Below are 24869 nucleotides of genomic sequence, written 5' to 3' on the forward strand. Positions count from 1 at the left end.
TGTTAGTTATAATTGCCTCGAGAAACAAATGCAAAATGGATGCTTTAGTCCTACTGAAACAGATATTCCACAGTGATATATTCAATTAATCACCAGCACAATTAACAGTTGCTGTTCTTTTTTTGTCTCTTCCAGGAGAATGTATTGGACAAACTGGAATTCCCACCATCCTTCAATACAGCGCTCTTACTTCAGTGGATATGACCTTCAGTCCATCATTACAACAGACATTCGAATGCCAAATGCCCTCACGCTTGACCACAAAGCACAGAAGCTGTTTTGGAGTGACGCAAGGCTTGATAAGATTGAACGATGTGAATACGATGGATCTAACAGAGTGGTACGTTGTGGTAGGATCATTATTTCCTTTCAAAGATAGCCTGAACTTTAATGTAAGTTTTTAATAATATTTTTAATAATTTTAGGGTGAAGTTAGTTCTGTCCTACTACTTATCCATGAAGGTGTGTAAGGTGGAAGAGTAGATCAGTTACTGTTTTTCAGGCATAGGCTTACTGCTTTGGGCAGTGTAATTGAAACTTTTTGAGTTATGAAGGTTTACTCTTTACATTATAAGTGAATAATTCAGTGTACATGTGTTTTTGAAGTGTAGTACTTAAGGAACAGTTACCTTCATGAAGAGAAAGAAACTGAAGGAGAGGCGAGAGGAACATTTTCTTTCACCATTAAAAAATACAATGGGAGTCAAACTATATTTATTAGTGATATTTTTAATAAACGTTATTTATGGCTGGCCTCTGAGACAGAGTGGTTTGCGCAGCATGCTATGACACCAGGGATCCTGGGTTCAAATCTTGGCCTGGGCATCAATTTGCAATGCGGAAACATTACAATTTAAGTATGTAATAAGTTACATACTTTTTGTAGAAATAAATCAGTAAAATTATTGGTAATTATTTCTATATACTAGGGATGGGACCGATTAATCGGTACTCTATCAGTATCGGCCGATATAGGTGTATCGGTTTATCGGTAAAATTACCGATTATTTTACCGATCCGATATATCGATAAATATCTGATAATTTAGTGGAAAATTCTGCCATTTTGTTGTAATTTTTATGGATAATCTCCATGCCCTAATTTTAAAAAAAGTAAATGTCTAAATATGCAATTTCTTTTTCATTGCAGTCACCTCAAAATACACATTTATTAAGGAGGTCAATGAACCTTTCAGGTTCTTCAAGGACCATTTCTAATTTTATATCGTTACTTTATCGGTTTTGGCCAAAATTTCATATCGGCCCATCCCTACTATATACTATTATCTGCTGCAGAACTTTATTCACCAGTTGATTAGTTTCATTATCATTCTACAGAACATCACACTGTCAATTAATTTCAACCAGAGGCCAACTCTAATTCATATGATTGTAGATTATCTGTCTGTCAAAAGAAAAAAGTGTGTTTAAATATAAAATCTGGGTTTCATGTGCCAAGAAGTAGTAAACATGGTGAAATACTTGTTTCTAAACACAACATTTAGTCACATCACATGAATGTCTATTTATTTGTCATTTTGATATCTGGAACTCTCAGCATTGTAATTTGCAGTTTTCACTTGCTGGATTGATAATGCCAAGTTCTGGCATGGATAGTGGCAAAAGCCACTAAAATTCATACAATACCAAATAGGTAGATGTGTGGAAAATAAATTTATGTGATTTTGTACTAAAGTTTCATCAGACTTTGTAGATGAACCATTTCTGTGCAGGTCCTGGCAAAAGTTAGCCCTCAACATCCATTTGACATAGCGGTGTATGGAGATTATATTTTCTGGACTGACTGGGTGCTGCATGCGGTGCTCCGTGCTAACAAGTACACAGGAGAGGATATTGTGTGGCTGAGGAAGGAAGTTCCACGACCGATGGGCATCATTGCAGTAGCCAACGATACAGATGATTGTAAGTTTATACATTCTACTTTCGTGTATAAATTGAATTTTTAGATCTGAGCCAATTCCATTTGGAAAATCTGAGGAAATGATTGGGCAGTGTATGAATAGTTATTTCCAACGCTGACCCAATACCAATTTATATATATATATACTCCCACAGATTCCCAATGCTTGAAAATTGTAGTAATTAAAAGTTGTTCTAAATAATGATGATTAATATTAGAATATTAGTGTGTAAGTATTGTATGCCAATTATATGCAACAACTTAGCTTTTAATATATTCATGAATTACATCAGAAAATTAAATTACATAATTATGTAATCACAAAATCCAGTTTTTTTTCACACAAAAATGGTGCAAATTAAAAGAAATTTCCAATTTTTGTGTAATTTTGATAATAACTAGACTCCGCAAAAGTGTTGCACAGCATTTTTGAAGATGCCATGAAAGACCAAAATGCCAGAAAAGTATCAGCCAGTATTGGTAAATAAATTCCAATTGATACTGCTACCACTGATATCGCCTGATACTGATGCATCAGCACAAGTATTGGCTCAGCCCTAGTTATTTCTCTTAAGAGTGTTGAGAGATTAACTCGCAGAATATCTGATATCTGACAGTAACAATGATAAATGTTGAACCAATACATTCTGACCGGAATGTGTCAGTCTTCGTATGGTGCTATTTACATACATAATTGTTTACTTTCAGGTGCTTCGAACCCATGCTTCATTCTAAATGGTGGCTGTGAAGACATCTGCCAGCTCAATGCAGCAGGGAATGTAGTTTGCAGTTGCAAAATGGGCCGGCAGCTTCTGCCAGATGGTTTCCGATGTGCCAGCAAGAATGACAGTTGCGACAACAGCATGTTCCAGTGCAGTGCTGGAGGATGCATCCCGTACCACTTGACTTGTGATGGTGTATCACAATGTGAGGATGGCTCAGATGAAGATCCAAGATTTTGCGGTAAGGCTGAGTATGAGTTGGTTTTTCACTCCCTTAAGGTGTTCATTACTTCTTCCATGGATAGTTCTGGTGGTTTTTATAATCTTTACAATTGCATTCCTCGTTCCTCATTACTAGAGGCACATATTTTTGGTAAATAAAAAAGCAAAATTTCAGTATAAAAACAGTCGATTTCGGGTTCAAAAGCGGTAAATAAAATAACATTTTGATGTTATAGCGGTGAATAATGACATCAACAGTGCTATATAAAATGACATTTTGGTTTAGAATTGTGAATATAATCCTAAATTTGATTTAAAACTGCACTTATTCCACAAAATAAACTTATCTCTTGTAATAGCAGATTTTTGTAGTTACCAGAGTATTAAGTTTATTCCTGTGTAATGGGGTCCATTTTTGCTTCTCAAATATTTACAGCAGAATTAATCAATTTTCCGTGAATTGCATAACTCACAGGATACTTCAGACTTCAGAAAGTGTCTTGTCTGTATATAAATGGTAAATTTCGTGTTTAAGAGTATACTTCGCATTTTGCAGTTCATTTCACATTATTTCGTGACAAAACAGGGTAGGAAAATGCACCTGACACCTTTGAGAAACATGAAAAATGAACATTATAGCATGTTATTTCATATTTTGTGTTTTCGTCAGAAACTAAATTTGCATGCCTCTACTCATTACATACACTATACTGCTATGAATATTGATAGATGAATAAATTATTTTCTCGCAATTCGCATGGAATTATGTATTTGTGCAAGAAGTGAATTTTACCATGCTTTGAGTTGTGAATTATCTTTGCTAATTTCAGTCACTAGTTAAAGAAAAAAATTGAGCACGAAAAAAATGTGTAAAGCCTCTAATAATATTTGAAAACATGAATCCCAATTTTTTATTACAGCATTCCGAACATGCATTGATGGGTACTTTCAGTGTGAGAACGACAGGTGCATACCCGAGAATAAAAAATGTAATAAAGTCAACGACTGTGGTGATGATAGTGATGAAGTAAATTGTACATGTCCAGAAGATCGTTTCCAGTGTGCAGAGGGCATGTGCATTTTGCCAGAATTCCGATGTGACAATGATCCTGACTGCAATGATATAAGTGATGAAATTGGCTGCCGTAAGTACAATTTTTTTCTCACTAAAGCTGTGAATTGTCCCTTTTCAAAGTATGCCCTTTTCTTCAGTTTTGTCAATGAATTCACAGTTGAAATGGTTTGCTTGGTTCTAGATTTTGTTCAGTACACATGAATTTGTGTTTTGCACAACTTCATACTGTCTCATTGTCTTTTCTTTCCTTTTCCTTTTACGTTCTTTCTCATCTTTGCTCTTATCGTTCTTTCTCTTTTCTTTCTTTCTTGCCTTCTCACTTTCTCTCTCCTTCTTTCTTCCTTCCTCACCCTCCCTCCTATTATTTCTAAAATTTTGACTTAATTCTTGTCAGGACATTAATGAAAATGTCAGTTTAGACTTGCACGTCTGTGTATGCTTCACTTTCATTTTGTTTTCAACTTCCAAGTTGCAGATTTGATGTGAATTAGTACATATTGTTGCAGGTATATGATGAATACTTATTTGAAATACTTCATGTTTGCGAGAAATTATGATTCCTCCTTATGCTTGTTTTAGTTACAAATATTAACATGAAACAATCAGAATATCGTATCATTTACTCTTGAAATTCAGCTTTGCCATACAATGTTAGCACAGAATTTATGATAATTGCACACTTTGTATAATATCTAGGGTACTTGTACTCCATGAAAGTGCACCTTGGAATTTAGCATACTTTGCAAAGTACCTACAAAAAAAAAAAAAAATGTCCAGTATCTGTGATGATATTCACTCGGATACCAATACAGCTGATATTGCAGGACACTGACACATTGGAAAAGTTTTCAGTTTAGCATAGGTTCTTTAACTGCATACCAGATGCAGGTTAAAAAAGCAAAACCAGATTATGCATATCAACTTCTGCTTTCATTTCAGCTCCACGCAATTGCTCTGCTGTTACTGCCATTGACCACCTGCCTACAGCAGCTCTTATTAACTGCAAGAACACAACAGCTTGCATTCTTCCAGATTGGATATGTGATGGTTCAAACGACTGTTGGGACAACAGTGATGAAGAAAATTGTACTTACCATTCCAGTAAGTACAGTGCACATTGTTTTAGTACTGACAGGAAATCCATGCGCATAAGTTATTTGTTCAGAGCTGTAAATAGTGCACACTGCATGAAGAGAAGTTGCATCCAAATGACACTAAAAGTGCATAAATGTCAATCTAATTATATTTTGTTTGTTTTTCAAGTTAGTCTATATGCTGGTCATTCATAAACAAATATGCATTACACATTGTCTTTTCTGGTTTTCCTTCATTGTTATTTCATGTTTAGTTAAGAGAAAGAAAAACCAAAGCAATTCTCTTTCTTCATTCTGAATTTTAAGATATTAAGATATCATTAGTTTCCCATTCTGCTTTTCCTTAGCAGGTGAAGTGAAGAAGCAGTGTCAAGAAGGAGAATTCCAGTGCAAAACTGGTCGCTGCATTCCATCCAACTGGCGATGTGACAATGATGACGATTGCGATGATGGAGTAGGTGAAGGCTTAAGCTCTGATGAACAAGGTTGTGGTAAGCATCTCTTTGTTAGTTACACACATGTTGTTAATGAATATTCTTTGTCACCATACTTTTATCAGCTTAGTGCAGCATAATTTTCTTGTATTGAAAGGGCCACACATGTTATCAAGGGTTCCCGCAAATCTGGAATTCCTGGAAAACCCTGTGAAAAGTCAGGGAATTGAAGTGAAAAAGCTCATGGAGAAGTCAGGAAATTGCATATAAATGTTGAAAAATTTGGAACAGTCAGGAAAAATACATGCACTGTTCTTGCCAGGATTGGAAACTGAAGACACATTTCACTTTCTTTTCCAACTATTTACTTTTCAGGAATATTTTGCATAAAAATTTTATTTTATTTTTCATTATTTATTTTCAATAATGCTGAATATACTTCATTAATTTGTTTAGCATGCAAAGTTGAAGGCTATTTATTAGTATCATAAATTCTTATTTACCTAGTCATATCATAAATTCTGTTACAAAGTTTAGACAGGGATGGCAACACTGGTTTGCAAGGTAACCCCACAATGTTGGATCAAACAACAACCAATATCATTGTGTGTTTGGCTGTGGTAGCGGAAAGGTGAATTTCACTGGGAGTCGAATGGAGTGGGGTGTATACGAGAACCGTGTGGCAGTAATCGGACTGCACAAAGTTGGCAAATCACCAGTGATCAGAACGCTACATTTTAAAAGTAGCTTCGCTACAGCTACAGCCATTCTAACAAAATGTAGCTTCGCTACAGCTACAGCTACATTTATCAAAAAGTAGCTCGCTACGCTACTCCTGTTCGCTACTCGCTACTTCGCTACTTTTTGCGCTACTTCTGCATAAAAAAACTTAAAAATAACCATGTGAATATTAAAAAATCCCCTACTACTGGTAAATAGATTCTGTTATTTATTATCATGATTCCCGTCATTCAATAATTTTGATAGCTGTGTTACTTCAGTTACTTATTTTTACTATAGTTTTTGAGAATAACGTACCTATGCAAGTGGCATTTCAATTCAAATTTGATATATGAATATTGCAATTAGGGTGTTACCCAAATTAATGATTACAACTATACACAAATGAAATTTGGTAGGATTACGTTTATGTTCACATCAACTTATTTTTCTTGAGAATAAATATTTCATTTTTTAATAGACTGATATGATGGATGGCAGCATTTTGAATGTTTACAAAAGGGCTCCAGGTTCGATACCCAGCGGAGGCACATAGTGGCTCGGATCCAGTCTCGAGCAGCTTATCTATGCATAAAATGGACTCAAAACAAAAAGTAGGAAAGACGATAAGTTGGGAGGATGGGATCCTCCTGCTCCTCCATTCTCCACACTGCTCATCATTCATCATTCTTCCTCGTTCTCACAATTAGCCGAAAGTGGCAGAAAGCTACTAGTATAGATAAGAGAATAATTAAATAAACCATTCATCCTCATTGTCATGATTGAGAAGAGTTGAAGAATAGATGAGGAGGTAAACAGAAGAGGACAAATGGGTGGTGGACGATATAAAAGCGTTCGAAGATTAATATGGAACAGGGATGTACCTATGAAATGCAAGAAGGTAACATGTAACACATACTATGTGCCAATAATTACGTGACATAGAGAGACAAGAAAAAGATGCAGGCAGTGGAGATGAAATTTTAAGGAGTCTATGGGAGAAGACTAGAAGGGATAGAATAAGGAATGAGGAGATCCGACAGCCAGTGGGTGTGGTGAAGCTTCAGGACAGGATAGATCAGGCACAGATGAGATGGTTCGGGCACATGAAGAGGATGGATGCAGAAAGACTACCAGTAAGAGATTATAATGCACAAGGCCAAGGGTTAGACCAAGATGTCGGTGGAAAGAGCAGATAGCAGAGAGTGTTAGGAGAAGAGGAGAAGATTGGGAACACCGTGGAAAGAGAGGAGTGGTGGAAGACCAGGAAATAATGGAGAGGCTTCACTTCTATGCCGACCCAGTCGGAGACAGGAAACGGCGAAGGATAATGATCATGTTGTCATGATTAGCAAAAGTTACAGAAAAGTGACGCAAAAGTAGGAAAAATACATAAATTTGAAAACTATGTATATTAACTAAAGAACTAAAGAAAATTGTCGTTTCTGCAGGAATGTCAATAACTCGTACGTACTTTTTACAATATGATACAATATATTGAGGAAACTGTCGTGTAAACCCGAGTGTTCTACACGTATTGTAATTTTAAAATTTGTGAACAAATATTTTCACGAAAATAATTGTAATTCCCGAAACTCTATCATTCTTGTAACAATAATTTCTTGCTGGTGAGATCCTATATACTGACAATGATCAATGCTGTTAACGTACTGAACCATTTATTGCTGGCACTATTCCTTTGTCAGTGCAGTGGAAAATCCATCGCTCGTTTTTGCACTGCGAGTTGTGTTTACACAGCAATTAATGACATTTTGGTGCCTCTTACACCATGGATATCCACAGGATTTGTTCCGGGGGTGATGCAAACGAGGCACTTTTTTCCAGCGGTGCAGCAAACGAGGTATGTTTCTCCCCAAAATAGCGATGAAGCTCAATAAAACATAGCTGTTAGCTGGAATATATTCATATATGTCAGTTAGTTAGATATCCAGATACTAATTAAATAACATGCAGATATCTATAATCTACAATCTAGATAACCTGTATTTTTATGTAATTGACTTTGTCTTTATGAACCTCCTGCAAAATTAAAGGTTATTGTTGATTTTTTCTGACGCTGTTGCCACATTCAAAATTCACCTCAAAATGATGAGAGAAAATGTAGCTGTAGCGAAATTTTCGCTACAACTACAGGAATTTTGTAGCTTCGCTACCGCTACAACTACAATTTTCAAAATGGAGCGTCGCTACAGCTACAGCTACAAATTTTGTAGCTAGCTACTGTAGCGACGCTACAAGTAGCGCGCTACTTCTGACCACTGCAAATCACCATCAGACATTTTCAACACCCTGAAAAATTATATCAGCAGGATGTTTGTGCATCGCACCATCAACAGATACTGTGACACAGGAACAATTGAGGACCGCCCCAGGAAAGGTAGACCTTGCAGCATGAGGAGCCAGAAGCTCATGAAAGCAGTGGCAGCGTGGATTTGACGAAATCCTGTCAGGAAACAAGCAGTGATGGCTCGAGAGCTGAACATTTCGAAAATGTCGATGTTGCGTGTGCTCCAAAGTGACCTAGGACTCTGCACTTATCGGTGAAGTACTGGTCACTTCCTCACTCCACAGCTTAAGGTCCAGAGGGATTAGAAAACAAAAAGACTCGTTCAGCATTACGCAAATGGTGGCCACATAAGGATCCTTTTCACGGACAAAAAAATCTTCACGATTGAAGAGTCTTACAAAACGACCATGTTTATGCCTCGACATCCCAGGAAGCTAGTGAAAACATGCCACGGATCCTCAGAGGCAATCATCCCGCCTCAGTGATGGTTTGGTGGGGATTTCGTACGATGGCACAACTGACCTCCACATCTCTGAACATGGTGTGAAAACATCTGCAAAAGTGTACCAAGCGACAGTGTTGGAGCCACTTGTGAAATCGTTGACCCACACCATGTTCAACAATGAGCCGTGGAGCTTCCAGCAGGACTCGGCACCAGCCCACAAGGCAAAGACCACACAGGAGTGGCTTCAGAGGAATGTGCCTGATTTCATTGCTCCAGCTGATTGGCCCTGCAGCAGCCCCGACCTCAGCCCATTGGACTACAGGTTGTGGTCCGTTTTGGAGGGCATGGTTTGTAGGAAGAGGCATCCAAACCTTGCGAGTCTCGAGTGTTCTCTTGTGAAGGCAGTGGCGGACTTTCCCCTTGAGACCGTGCGTGCTGTGATTGATGACTGGCCTCATAGACTTCGGGCCTGTGTGAAGGCCAGAGGTGGCCATTTTGAACAGTGATTGGTGCTCTGTGTTGGCAAGACCTGTACCTTTGTAACATCCAAATATTAATACATTAGCTTGCTCACTATGCCTGTAGTTCATTATTAACTTTGTAACAGAATTTATGATATGACTAGGTAGATAGAGTTGTAGGTGAATTTGTTAGATTGCTGCATTATGATGCCAGGGCTCCCGGGTATGAATTCCAGCCTGGGCATGGGTCTTCTTCATGAGTGTCCCTTCAGCATATCACTCATCCTCATCATTGCAATTAGCTGTGGTAGAAAAGTAATGCTAAATAAAAAGAAGCAAATCAAAAGTACATGGAACTTTGAAAAGGTCAGGGAATTTGATTTTGTAAAATGAGTTGAACTCTGTCACATGAGCGGATTGCATGTATATTAAGTTTTTTTAAAGTTTTGAGCCTCTGCAGTCAGTCAGTTCTATACAAAAGAAGAGTAAATGAAAAAACTGTCCAAATGATGGGTGTACAGACTGATTGTACTCCTTCGGCTGCACTGAAACCATGAATAATTTCATCATGGCTGTGGTTGCATGGATGTTTATGAATATCTAAACAAATACAAGCATGTTGGTATTATTTCAGAATACAAATGCCGGTCTGACCAGTTCCAGTGCAACAGCTCCGAATGCATACCTGTGACGTGGAGATGTGATGCAAGTCCAGATTGTGCAGATGGGTCTGACGAGACTGCAGCATGCAGTAAGTGTCACAGCATATTTAATCATTCTTTGAAGTTATTGTTTGCTAGTTGACTAGATCAATATTAAGACTAATTTTGATTTGTTTAAATAGTTATATTTAGGACAGATCTGATATCACTTTGAACCAATGAACTTTTACAGATACCCAGTGATACTGATAATTAAATGTTGGAACAACTTTAAGTAGTTGAGAATACAGTAGAACGTAGTTTATCCGCATTAATTGGGACCGAAGGTTATGCGGATGATGATTTTTGCAGATAATCAAACATGTGTTTATTTAACAAAGAAAAGCACGTACAATACAGGTTTATTTTATACATACAGTACACAGTACTACATATGTATACAGTACAAGGAAACAAAGAAACACAGTATGTTCCTAAAGTACAGTAATGTATCTTTTTTGAGTGTGCGGATAATTGACGTGCGGATAAACGACGTTCTACTGTATTTATAAATTTTACTATATCAATATTTCATTAGAACTGTACCATATCAATCTATATTTTACTTTGAAATACTCATAATTTCACAAATGAGTCAATCGGAGTATTAAAATGGTTGTCGTTTATTCACAAAATACATTTTTCCCACATAATTACAAGATATTTAGGATGAAAGTCTTGGGTAGTATCTTGTGACAACTAAATCTTTTTCTCTAATAACTTTAGTTTCTTTTTTTTTCCATCTAGCCACAAGAGCATGTCAAGATAACGATTTCCGTTGCAATGGCACTGGTCGTTGCATTCCTCTAGCCTGGGTCTGTGACAGCGAGAATGACTGCAAGGATGGCTCAGATGAAGATGAGGAAAGAGGTTGCAATCTGCACTCAAAGCCATGTGCACTAACGGAGTTTCAATGCCTGAATCACAGATGCATTGCCAAGGTAATTGTTTAATGATGTTACTCAATTTGCTGATGTAAAAATATCCAAGAGCAAAACTGGAATATTAAATTTTGTATGACTTTGATTGGAAATTATGATATTGCTAGTTAAAATTTCCAGAAAGATGCAAATGAAAGGTTTCTATAATTTCATCAGTGGCAAAAAAACACTTAGAATAAATAATATAAGTTCAGTGGAACCCTGATTTTATATTTTCCTGTATTTTAAGTTTTCCCCCTGAAAAATGCCAAATCGAAGTTTCAATGTAATAGTTTTCATGTACTTTAATATTGAATGTGGCACATATATATATTTGAAACTAACACAACTTACAAATGGTTAGCATATTACAAACTGCCAAAGAATTTGAAACTTGATACATGAAGGAAAAACCTTTTGGACAATTGTACACCTGTAGATGAAGAAAACAATGCATCAGACAATCAAAAAGAAACATTCATGTGGATATAATGAACACTTTGCTAAATTAAAGGAAAAACAGGACTTGTTCAACATTCTAGAGAAAAGAAAATCCCCAAATAAATTGATGTAAGTTTATAAATAGTGCAAACGTACACACAGAATGGACCATTAAAGAATCTTTCAATATTTTATTAACAAAAGATAACCTAACCAGGATGACAATATTTATTAGAAAACATCACAGGAAAAGTGTACCATGTCCGTACTTGAACCATAAACTTCATAAATAATATACATTTTATTTCAAAGCTCAATTGGTTGACCAGACATTTACATGTTAATTTATATCTGCAAACTAAATAATAAAGAAAGAAGAACAGGAAACACAAACTACAAGAAAAGAGGAAAATGAAAGAAGAAAAGGGAGTCAAAACCAACCATGACTATCTCAACATCAGATCCTTCATCCTTGTTATCTCGCTAAGGAAGACTGAAGTATTATTTTTAAAATGTGTTTAAAAAACAAATGTGGTGGAATTAGCAATAAAAGTGAGTGAAAAAGAACACTTAAAGTAATTATTCTTAAAAATGTTGTCACAAGATGTTTTAGTTGCTTGATCATATGCTTAAAATTTTGCAAAAACTTTATTTCCTCTTAGTGATGCAATGTATTGACACTCATTGTTGTTTTATTGTAGGAGTACTACTGTGACAAAGACAATGATTGCGGAGACAACAGCGATGAACCGGCATCTTGTGTTTACGACAGCTGCAGGTCTTACCAGTTCAAGTGTAAGAATGAAAAATGCATACCACTGGAAGACAAATGCAATGGAATAGATGATTGTGAGGATGGCTCCGATGAGGATGAATTAGTTTGCAGTAAGTTTTTTTTTCTTTTCAGCTATGCATATGTACCAGTTGTCAGCAAAATTCAGAAATAAAGTTTATACACATGTCATGTGTTGTTCATGTAAGTACAAACTTTATTTCTGGATTTGGTTTGGTTTTATAGGTGCTCAGGAAGAGCATATATATCAGAGGTATTCTTGCTGCTGAGAAGAGACAAGTTTTTTTATTTCCTGTTGAAGACACAGATGTATATGGAAAGCTCATCAAGTTTTTTTCAGAACGAAAAAAAAAAATACATGAAGGAGGAAAAAATAGACCTGGTCTGGCAAAGTAATCAAGCTGCATGTTACAGGCTGTTGGCAGGGAGGATCCTTACACACAAATCATGTTTTATGTCTGTCTCTTTGAAGCAGCTGACTGAATGGGTTTCATTAGGCCTAACTTGCTGTGCATTGTGCTCTTGTGTGGTTACAGCGATGGAGGAGGTATGTGTTGATTGAATTTGCATTTTTATGTTTTCTGAATCTGAAATAGCAGCATGATTCTCCAGACCTTCTTTTCTTCTTGCTCCTTCAGTTTGGTTTGAAAATAATATTTTGTGGCGTTAGTGTGGAAAGAGCATCAAAAGTTCCATAAGTATACTGAATTTCATCAAAATGGAAGATGGTGGGTGACATGGCCTGGGTGATTTGACATATACAATTACATTCATTCACAAAGAAAGAGAAATAAGGCAATAGGCCATCACACTTGTGGTCTCCAAAGTTGAGAAAAGATAAAATATTTGATGGTCATTTGTAGAGGCACATATTTTTGGTAAATAAAAATGCAAAATTTTGGTACAAAAACAATCTATTTCAGGTTCAAAAGCGGTAAATAAAATAAAATTTCGGTGTTATAGCGGTGAATAATCACATCAAAAGTGGTATATAAAATGACATTTTTGTTTTAAAATTGTGAATATAATGTTAAATTTGATTTAAAAACTGTACTTATTACACAAAATAAACTTACCCCTTCTAATAACACATTTATGTAGTTACCAGAGTATTAAGTTTATTCCTGTGTAAAGCGGTCCATTTTTTCTTCTCAAATATTTACAGCAGAATTAATCAATTTTCCATGAATTGCATAACTCACAGGATACTTCAGAGTTCAGAAAGTGTCTCGTCAGTATATAAACAGTAAATTTCGTGTTTGAGTATATTTCGCAGTTCATTTCGCATTATTTCATGACAAAACAGGGTAGAAAAATGCACCTCACACCTTTCAGAAACATGAAAAATGAACATTACAGCATGATATTTCATATTTCGTGTTTTCGTCAAAAACGAAATTTGCATGCCTCTAGTGATGATATAAAATTGATGAAGGAACACTCACAAAGAACACCCATGCTCAAGCCAGGATTCAAACTCTGGACCCCTGGCATCATAGCAGCTGTGCTAACCACTCTGCCATGGCTTTGGATACTTTGGGGGGGAAAATTAACAGAGTACATTTTACCATAACATGGGGCATGCAATGGGTTTTAATCAGCTTCATATCTCTGCATGATGTTTGTGGTGAGTTCAAGTTCACTCAGTAGTGAATGCTGGTATGGAATGCCAAGGACCTCAGGCTTGATTTTAAATCACAGTTCCAAATAAGTTAATGACAGTTTTATTTTTCATACTTGTATGCATTTGGAATCATGATGTGTGGCAAGATTGAATATATCCTCTCCACTACATGTAGATGTGATGTTGTAAGCACTACATTTCATCTACCCTGACTTACTTCTCCCAACATTTTGATCATATATGTTTTCTTATTTCCTCGTACTAGAGCCCTTTTAGGGTCGGAAAGCTTGGAAAAGTCATGGAAGTCAATTTAGGAGTGAAAAAGTGATTGAAATGGCTTTTTTTAAAAAAAAGAAAGAAAAGAAAAGGAAATCAAAACATGCAAAAATCAGGAACATTAGATGATTTTGTTAGCTTGAAAGAATTGGAAACTTAAAACCTTTGTTTCCTCTGAGCTGTTTTCTTTTTGAGAATATTTCATGTTAAAATTAACTTTATTCATTTACTTAGATGCATGTGAATCATTATAGATTGATCTGAAGAGTTAACGTTAAAATACCTGGAATAGTCCAGGAATTTAGTTTAGCAAGATGAGAGGAAGCCCAGCGTTCAAAATTTGGATTCCATTTGTGATAATTACAAGAGACTTTGTGCAGTCTCGCAAATAAATAATCAATTTATGCTGTACCAGTCTCGTTATAAAGAAATAAAAGTCTATTGAAGACAATGATAATTAACAAGTTTATTTATCATATCTGCTCATATAAGTTTTAGATTTCAATATCTGAATATAAATCCCAGGTTGCATGCAAGTCAGCATAGGAGCAAGAATAAAGGCCAAAATCTGCAAAGAAAATATTGCCAATTCCTATTCTTCAATCAGAGGAGATTTAGCACTTTGTTCTTTTTTTTTTTTAACCACATCACTATAATACCATATTCAGTCTGTGGTAATTTGATTCTAATTGCAGAAAATAATGGCACATCATGGAGATGTGTTCCTGGCATGTTCCAGTGCTCCAACAAAATCTGTGTCAATGAAACATTGTTGTGCGATGGAGAAGATAATTGTGGAGACTATAGTGATGAAGAGAAGTGCAGTAAGTACATTTGTGCTTTGCGATGTTTTGCTTTCAATAGTTTGTCTTGTGCTGCTTATGTACTCATATATTATCTTTTAAATATAATTTTACAGTCATGCAAATTATGACATTGTTCAAAATTGGGTGTTATTTTTATTATCAAAATTTTATAACCTTTCAGGTTATAGCACAGTTTTGTGCTGAATGGATAAAGAGAGTCATGCATTCGTCACAACCATAAAAGTTGGGGATAAATAAATAAAATGAAACATTTTTTTTTGTTGATGTTGTGTCATTTTGTGACAAAACATGGTAGAACAATGTGCCATTCCCTTTTTTGAAAATTTCAAATATCAAACATTTTCATGTTTTCACAAAAAGTTTAATATGAATTTCCCTTACAATCTGGTATGTTGACAATTCTTAATGATCTTTTTTGAAAGAAATAAAGACTGCAGAGTATGGATGATGTATCAGAAGATAATACCGTATTTACCATTATTTTGTAGATTGCAGATCCACCTTTAAATTCAAATCATTTGATTACAACAGTTTTTTTTCATGGTATTTGGCTTTTTATAAGTGCAAAATGTGAAATTTACAAAAAAATTGAAATTTCATATTGTACAAAATTCATACAATTTTAAGTTTTTCCCATGTTTTAAGATTTTTAAAACTTGGTCCCCTGAAAGACATAAAATCAAGGTTCCACTGAAATTTAATTTATTTCCCTTTTCTGCAACTTTCTGCTTATTGGGAAGATTCAGGTTACAAGATAATGCCTTCTTTTGTATTTTTAGAGTTGCAAGTGATTACCAAAAAATTACAGAATAACTTAGGTCTTGTGTAAACATTAAGAATTACTCGAAATTTTTTTATTTAATTATTGTGTAGAATATCGCTAAATCTATTTTTACATGACTATGAACAGTACCTTATAGTGTACTCGAAGACATTTATTTTTCTTTTATTTCTTTCTAGACATAAATGAATGTGAACAGCCAGATATATGTGCTCAGGTGTGTGAAGACAAGAAAGTTGGTTACGAGTGTAAGTGCCACCCAGGTTACAAAATCAACCCTAAGGATCCTCGCCTGTGCATAGACATAAACGAGTGTGACGATCGCCCATGCTCTCAGGTGTGTGTCAACACGAAAGGGTCCTACAAGTGCTCTTGCATTGATGGCTACATCCTGCGTGAAGACAAGCACAGCTGCAAAGCCAATTCAAGTAAGTTCCTTTCAATTCTGAGTCTCAACTGTGGGCTAAATTTGCCACACACTTTTTGTACTTAATCCTACCGTACATTGGGTGTCAATGAACAGTCTTTTGTGAATTGTGGTGGTAAATTACTGAAAACTATAGGTGAATAGTTTTTTCTACAAGTTACACTCCATTATTGTATATTTGTGAAGTAAGAAAATTGTTCTTTCCCTTTTAAAAAGAGGTAAAATTCAAGCTGAAATAGAACTGCAAACATCTAATTTTGATGTGCTAAAGCACACACAAAATATCAAGTTAATTCTTCACCATATTTGTTATTTTTATTATTGTTTGTATGTTGTGCAAATTAAATTAAAATTTTCATTATTTCAGGTGAGGAACTTAAGCTCATTTTCTCCAATCGTTACTACATCCGATTTGTGGACCCCGATGGCATGCAGTATCTCTTTGCCCACAACCTAACCAATGCAGTTGCTCTGGATTATGATTGGCAAGAAAACTGCACTTACTGGTCTGATGTTACTGCATTGGGTAGCAGCTTAAAGAGAATGTGTGGCAGAAACCAAACTTATGAGGTGTGAGAAATACAAAGCTTCTCTTTTATTAAATGTTTTGTGTTCTTTCAGTAGCTATTTTCTTTGTGAAATGTGGCTGCCTAAACTGCCTTTATCTAGCATATTATGTATTAGTATATGCTCTAAGTAATAATTATTTTTAGTGTTAAATCTTGTTAACACAACATGAAAAGTGGTGAATGAATAATTCAGAATGTTTTTTCTTGATTTCTTTCTTGTCAACTGTTGTGTTTAACAAATTATAAGCTAGTAACATTTTTGTTTGTTAGGACTACATTTCTGCTTGTTCACAATGCTGAAATTTAATCATTGTACCAATTCAATTTTGGGTGGAATTTAATCACAGATACTGGTCGATATTTTTCTATGGTATAAGTGTTTCGCAGAGTGGAAAAAAGTGCCGCACAGCACTTGCACAGAGTCCGTATATGTGTCTTGAAAATTATGCAAAATGAATAATTTGTTGAGGTTTCATTTTAATCATTTAATCGATTTTTAGTTTTTCTGGGGACAAAGTTAAAAAAATGTGTGAAAGTGTAAAATCAGGAAATATCTTATAACATTTTTTCTATGTTGGGACCATGAAGATTCAATGTATAATGCAGGAAAATGTTTGATTGAGTTGGTGTTTTAAGTCCACTCTATGAACAGTAAGGCTAATTGCGACTGGGCCTACAGTTTAAACCACTATGTGCCTCCACTGGGTATTGAACCCAGGGCCCCTTGATTACAAGGCAACGATGCTACCACTGCACCATCAGGGAGGCGTAAACTTAGATATCCATTCGATGCACTCAGCGTGGGATAACGGAGGAGCATCAGTCAGAGTCGAAGTACAGACTCTGACAAGTTATGGACACGACTTGTAGATTCATCTAGGACAGCACTCATAACAGCAGGCAGATAATGATAAGTGTGGAGAGAGCAATTTCACTCAGTTATAACTCATCTTTCTCTTTACTGACCGGTGGAGGCCCCTTTACAGTAATTATGAACCTTAACCCTCTTGTTTTATAATTTGCTACACCCCAGTGACTCTTGATCCCCGATGTTAAGTCGCACTTCATGGTAAATGTAAAATCTGGAATCATAAAATCACGTTCCACTGTATTAAAATTTATAAACATTCTGAAATACTTTGAATTGTTACAATTTCAAGTAAATTGATATTGGTGGAAATCAGTAAGAGTATTGGAAGTCGTATTGGCACTAGTTAAAAGTGATATTGGTTCAGCCCTTAATCACTAGTGAAGGAAAATGTTAGTTTGTTGCGTTTGAAATTTTGATAAACCTAGTATTATTATTTTTCATATCTGAGGTCATATAATATTATAATGGATTGAATATAAAAATCACAGTTTTAGTTGCACACATGGTGAATGTTGAAGAAATGTTGTTATTTCAGGTTCTTCACTCTGCGACATTATTAAACCCTGATGGTCTTGCAGTAGACTGGGTTGGCCGTAACTTGTATTGGGGTGATAAAGGCATTGATACAATTGAGGTTTCCAAGCTGGATGGCCGCTACAGGAAAGTCCTTATCAACACAGGGTTGCAGGAGCCCAGGGCAATTGTTTTGAACCCACATGAAGGGTAGGTAGGACAATAAAGTCTTGTAGAGTGATTATTTATTGATATCTAAAATCAATATCTCGCATTGTTGTAATCTCTGTATATGAAGTAAAATTCTCATTATATCTTTCTAACTAAATGGTTTTCTATAAACAGTATCAACCAGGGATTGAACCTGAGTCTGCCCATGCTCAGTCACTGAGATACCAGCAAACCTCTGACCTCCCCACAATTTCCACAGCTTACATAGCTCCAAGTTTTTAATGTTACACAGATGGAAATGTGAACACCAGTGCTTATGGCTCACATGGAGCATGCACCTTCATCAGTATCATCTGATCATTTATTTCCATGTCGCATTAACTTAAAGGGGGAAAAAAATAACATAAAATGAGAAAGAATAGAAATACAAAGTAGATCCTAATAACATCTCAATTTAGTTGTTAAATTTGTATTAGTATTTTTTTCTTATATTGTATTGCTTTTCTTCCACTTTTGGCTAATTTTGATGCAGGTAAATGCCATGACATTACAGACAACAATCAGTATTGGTGTTTCCTTTCAATTACATATAAAGGGAATGCAGTATTCCCTTTACATAGATAGATTTTTAAAATGTAATGTTTCATTCATGCCATGAACATCCTGATTGTTAAAAATACATCATCTTGTGAAAAGTTCAGTGTAAAATAATAATAGGAATAATAATTTAATTTAATAAACTATACAGTAAAATTGCAATGCATATTTTACCCAATTCTAAAATATTAAAAGTATTTAATTCAAAAAGTATTAAATCAATCATTGATCAGGTCTGCAGTGAATTGTAAAAATTAAGCTTCCACTTGGGTAAGTTGATCTAAAATAATAGTCACGATAAGAATAATATGTAGTAAATTTGAACTGTGATAAACTTTTGAGTGGCAATATTGAGATTGTTTTAAGTTCCAAAATATTTTAAATGTATTTTCTTTCTATCACTGCACTATATTCAGTGTGTGTTGTAATTTTAGCTAGATATGTATGCTTATTACACTGAAGTGATTAACTTTTTGCCTTTTGTTTGTAATCTTTACAGATACATGTATTGGACTGACTGGGGTGATAATCCATACATAGGGAAAGCTGGCATGGATGGATCAAATAGGAGAAATATAGTGAATGATTCCTTGGGATGGCCAAATGCACTTACCATTTCTTATGAAACAAGGGAGATATTTTGGGCTGATGCGAGAGAGGACTATATTGCCGTGGCCGATCTTGAAGGACAGAACCGAAAAATTATTTTAAGTAGAGGTAAGGTTATATTATTTAGTATTTTTGTAAGAAAAATGTAAACCAGTGACAAATGTTCTGCTTTATTTTACTCGCTTTTTGTGCCACTTTTGGCTAATTTGCGAAGATGGGGATGAGTGATGATATGATGAAATTGATGAATGGACACTCGCAAACATCCATGCCCAGACCAGGATTCGAACCCGGGACCCCTGGCATCATAGGGTGATGTGCTAACCACTCCGCCACAGGGGCTGGCACAAATGTCATGGTGTCTGTGAAGTCATTTGGATGTGAACTGTTTGAAATAAACCTTCACACTGGAGTGACACAAAACACTGCACATCACTTAGGTGTTACTTAATGTTTTCAAAATTTTAAATATAGTGTACATTTAGCTTTATTCCTTCAGTTTGGGGAGTTGTCCTCTTATATTTGCAAGAGAGTTCTTTGCTCTAGCTAAACTGTCACATGTGAATTTAGTGTCATGTGACACCTGCCACTTGTCACTTCAGTGTGAAATCCCCCCCTAACATTGTCATTTTAGTACTTAAACTGATGTGCATACTGTTGTTTGCTCCAGCATGGTATTTTCAATATTGAAAGAAAGTGTGAACTCATATAGGTCTTAGATTCGAAAAATTGGTAAGGTGGCAGCGTTTCATTGTATTTGCCTCATCTATTCATCATATGAGGTATAGAAGGGCAAGGTATCCAAAACAGAAATAGACTTGGAAGGAAGAAATATCAACGTAAGTTAGTTTATTTTTTTAACTGAAAATATCCATTTTGCTGATTTATGATCATCTTCCACAGACCTGGATTCAAAAGTGATGCTACATCACATTTTTGCAATAACCCTGTTTGAAGATTTCCTCTATTGGACTGACTGGGAGACGAAGTCTGTTGAAATGTGTCACAAGTACAGAGGAGACCACAGAAGAACCATTGCTACCCTTCTCCACAGGCCAATGGACATACAGGCTTATCATCCGTACCGTCAGCTACCAAGTAAGTTGTTAATTCATGCATTACTGTAGCCTTCTTCAGTACAATATTAGAATGCTTTTATTCTTAAGTGTTTTTATTAAGCTTATGCTATTTTAATAAGGGTTCTTTTTAATTATATGCACTGTTCATTTATTTATTTGTTAAGAAAAAGATAAGGTGATGTCAGTATCAGTATGTATGTCAGCATCAGAAAATATTAGTTTGTTTTTAAAATTTGATACTATCTGGTGCATTTTCCCTGAATATTCGAGTACAGAATACAGAATTTCCATTGATTCCATGCCACATTTGTTTGCCGAAAGTTGATTTCTAATAGGGGTAACCAATACTAGATTCAACTACTGATACTCTTACAGATTCCCAACAATGTAGATACTTGAGCAGATTGGTAAAATTGTCTGCAATTTTACTGATAAACTGAGATAATGATAAGTTTGTCTCGACCAGTGCTGATAGATTACAGATTAATCTTTTCTATTCCTAATTATAATAACTGTCATTTTATAAATAAATGTACTTTTTGTCACACAGTGTTGGTGGAAAGTTATGAAAATTGCACATTTCACATAATTTCTAGGAGGCTTAGACTACATGAAGGTGTCACATGGTATTTTGCAATCTTCAAAAGATGTCTAGGCTCTAGGCTCTGCATAGGCATCAACCGGTATCTGTGATTTAAATAGAACCTCTACTTTCTGACAATGATAGATAATAGCGCTATACCAACTGGCTTAGCTCTAATTATTTTTGATATTCTGATGTTCAGCAACTCTTTTGTAAGCAGAAATAATAAATTGGCATAAAAACTTGGAATGTAATGGCTAATGCTGCCACCATGTAATCAAGGTCTTCCAGGCTTGATTCTGGGTGGTGACAGGGATTTATGCAATCTTTTCTGGACATAGCCCATCTGGACATAAAAAACATAATTTTGCAATATAAATATTTGCAGATTCAATTCAGTTTTTCCTCTTGACATAGACACGTGTGTGTTCCAGATGAATAAAAGGAATGAACTGTAAAATCTTAAGTATTTGCTTTGGCATAGAATGCATATTAAAGTCCCTTAGAAATTTGCTAACCTTATTTCAGAGGCAAGAAACATGATCCTTTCAAACACTGCTGCTTGGATAAGAAATAATCAACTCTGGTCTAGGAGGCAAGAAAGGGTGGCTGTGGCAATTTGACAATGGCCAATGTTAGCCTGTGGAACAGTTGTTAATGTTTGTGTTTCTATAATTATTTTTTGTTAATACCCTTCTGGTATTAACAAAATAATTATTCACGCTGGAAAAGGAAGTAGCTACTCAGGTGTGTGCAGGGTGAAGTATCCCTTGACACTTTGATGTGAAAGCCTATGTCATGTGTCATCTGTCATATGATGCCTCAGTGTGAAATCTTCATGACTGGTGTTTCTTTGAGTACTTTTATTTCTTTTTTTCTCCCCTTTTCTTAGTGGAGACTAATCCTTGCAAGGATAACGGAGGCTGCAGCACTTTGTGTCTACTGTCCCCAGGAGGGAAGAAGAAATGCGCTTGCCCTGAGAACTATGTTCTGGATAGAGATGGCACTAGCTGCATCAGTAACTGCACATCTGCCCACTTTGTGTGCGCCAAAACATACAAATGCATTCCTTTCTGGTGGAAGTGTGATACTCAGGTACAAAAATCATCATAATTTAGGAGTTTGTGAGAAATATGTCTGCTAGCATTTATAATTTTTCTTTTTCCCAACATATTGAATAGAGAATTTGACTTCAGATCCTGTTTACCTCATGTTCATTGACATTTCTAGGATGTTCACGAAAAGACACATACATCACAAGCAACGATTTTCTGTTGATTTCATCTAAGTTGCACTGAATCAATTAAAGAAAATATAAGTATAATTTTATATTGGGGATGTGTAAAGATCCTAAACAATTATGATCCAGTATGTATATCATGGTCCTCCTCCGTAGCCGAGCGGGTTAAGGCGTTCACTCATCTTGAGATCGTTCGCTGCGGGACGGCGTAGGTTCGAATCCGGCTCTGGTCGGAATTTATTCGGCCTACGTATAGTGCCGGTGGCAACCCACCATCGTGAGGAAATTGGGGAGCTCCGAATGAGTGAGCGGTAACCCGGTTGAGAAGACCTACTATAACAGCTGGGGATACGTCGGGCTGACCCCCTGACTATTCCAATACTGGTCTAAGATCTTCACGCTATTCCAGGTGATGGAGGAACAGTGTGGGAGGGAGACCAGCAGTCGGTAGGTAAGCCAAGGCTCTCAAGGGCTGTCACGCTATGGGTTATGTATATCATGTCTCTAATGTTTGCTATTAAAATAATAAACATAAACACTGCCTGCTGTAAAATTGCTCTCTCTGAACATGACTAACATAGTGGATGCCAGCCATTATTCATATTTCAAAAATGTGAAGTTTTGTATCAAATCTGTATGGTACCAATTACTGGCATCAATGCCAGTTTTGACCCTAAATTTCAGCCATTTGGATGTGGTGAAAAAAGATACGGAACATAAAATGTAGCCTGAAATGTACTGGAAAAAATGTTTTTACCCCAGATTTCTATAATTTTTCGTAGCTGAGTTATCATAATTATCACAACATCTTCATAGGCCAAAAATGTTGCATGTCATGAAACAAAGATGGCCGCCATTTTCAAACGAAGTCTAGTTTTAGAAAAATAATGCCTGTTTTGAATTACCCTTGTAGAGGGGTTACAACGACAAACAAATGAAAACTTTTAAAAAATGGTCGAGCGACCAGTGCTGGACCATTTGGTACGGATTGACTGTTAAATTTTAGGCAATTTCCAAAAAACGTAAAATTTTCGTTAGAAGGAATGAAAAACCAAAAATTTTATTTTTTGTAGAGAAAGAGCATGTCTTTGCAATGATTTTCAACATCAAAAGTTTTTGGTTCCCTCATACCCACATGATGAAAATTCAGATTTTCGTAACCTAGTTTTCCCACGACAAAAATTAGGCTACAATTACATTATTAGTCTTTTTATAGTCATTTGTAATACTTTTTTGAGTGCTGCAATCCTCATTATTTCATTGAACATTGTGTAAAATTTCAAAGAGATCTGATGATTGGTTAATGAGAAAATAAATAAAATGTAAGCAAGGGTATCTTGTGTCGAGGGTCTCAAGAGTGACAGACAACACTGATTTGATGACATTTCAAAGTGCTGTAAAATGAAAACCGTTTGAGATAGTGAAAAAAATTTTGGGGGTTTCTTTCAACCATAAAGGAAAGGTATATACCAAATTTCATCGAAATCGGAGTTGGTGGGTGTCATGACCTCGTCGAAATGGTGTGGAATGGGAAATTGGGAAATTTGTGCTTCAAATATTCTGCTTAGAACACAATCAGCAGCATATTATGTACACAGCCATGGCAAATTTAGAGCATAGTTGTGGTTAATTTCAGGCTGGTTCACTAGATGTCACTTGTGTTGACATTGCATTGCAGGTTCAGAGTTCCATCCCCAGCCTAGACACGGGTGTTACTTTGCCAAAGTGTGTGGGTGTGCCAAAAGTGGCAGATGAGGGATGCTAAATAAGAAAACAGAGTAAAGAAATTCAGTTCTTTGTTGTTGTTTTTTCTTCTCAAAAATTGAAGTCTATGACCTTGGTCCATGTTGATAGTTTGATTATTGTGGTGGATTTCGTAAGATTTACATACTTTACTTTGCTTTCTGCAGGATGATTGTGGAGATGGATCAGATGAACCAAAGGGTTGTCCACCATTCCAGTGTATGCCAGGCCAGTTCCAGTGTGATAACAAGAAGTGCATCCACCCATCACAGCTGTGCAATGGAAACTCTGAGTGTGGGGATGGCTCAGATGAGAAGGATTGTAATAAGGTGAGTTATGAGCAATCTGCAAAATCATGTGTAGTTATATGTAGACACTTGATAGTAAATTGTGAATGGTTGACATGAAATTATATGGTGATTGAGAGATTTCTCTTTCATTTGTAATTAACAGTGCATGCTACAAAACAAGCTGCTCTAGGTTCGAATTCTGGGAATGGCTGTGGTTGTTTAACTCTTTGATGCCAAGGCTATTTTCAGAGTGAAATTTAAAAGTTGGGAGGTTACACCATCTTGTGTTACATAATTTAGTCGTGACTAAAATTATTCATGACATACTTTGAAGCATATGTATCAAAACAAAACTCTGGAACATCGTGATTAACATACAGAAGTAGAGAAATGATGTGAAAAAGCAAAATGCA

General features: G+C 35.8%; 1 protein-coding gene across 4 annotated transcripts in view; it reads left to right on the forward strand.

The window, feature by feature from the left end:
• The window catches only part of LRP1 (LDL receptor protein 1), a 330684-nt gene that overhangs the window by 258147 nt on the left and 47668 nt on the right, over positions 1-24869 (forward strand). For 3 of the 4 annotated variants that reach the window (XM_083113424.1, XM_083113423.1, XM_083113426.1), the window contains 17 exons: positions 136-340; positions 1733-1922; positions 2629-2883; positions 3785-4009; positions 4879-5040; positions 5381-5524; positions 10036-10152; positions 10850-11043; positions 12165-12348; positions 14852-14980; positions 15944-16192; positions 16559-16761; positions 18167-18354; positions 19412-19629; positions 20425-20619; positions 22076-22278; positions 24334-24495. In XM_083113424.1, the coding sequence (XP_082969550.1) occupies positions 136-340; positions 1733-1922; positions 2629-2883; positions 3785-4009; positions 4879-5040; positions 5381-5524; positions 10036-10152; positions 10850-11043; positions 12165-12348; positions 14852-14980; positions 15944-16192; positions 16559-16761; positions 18167-18354; positions 19412-19629; positions 20425-20619; positions 22076-22278; positions 24334-24495 (3223 nt within the window). The remainder of the gene's footprint in view (positions 1-135; positions 341-1732; positions 1923-2628; positions 2884-3784; positions 4010-4878; positions 5041-5380; positions 5525-10035; positions 10153-10849; positions 11044-12164; positions 12349-14851; positions 14981-15943; positions 16193-16558; positions 16762-18166; positions 18355-19411; positions 19630-20424; positions 20620-22075; positions 22279-24333; positions 24496-24869) is intronic. The other variant, XM_083113425.1, reaches the window with a different exon arrangement.

This window comes from Lepisma saccharinum, chromosome 27 (genome assembly GCF_977018435.1).
Source record: "Lepisma saccharinum chromosome 27, izLepSacc3.1, whole genome shotgun sequence".
Classification (NCBI taxonomy): domain Eukaryota; kingdom Metazoa; phylum Arthropoda; class Insecta; order Zygentoma; family Lepismatidae; genus Lepisma; species Lepisma saccharinum.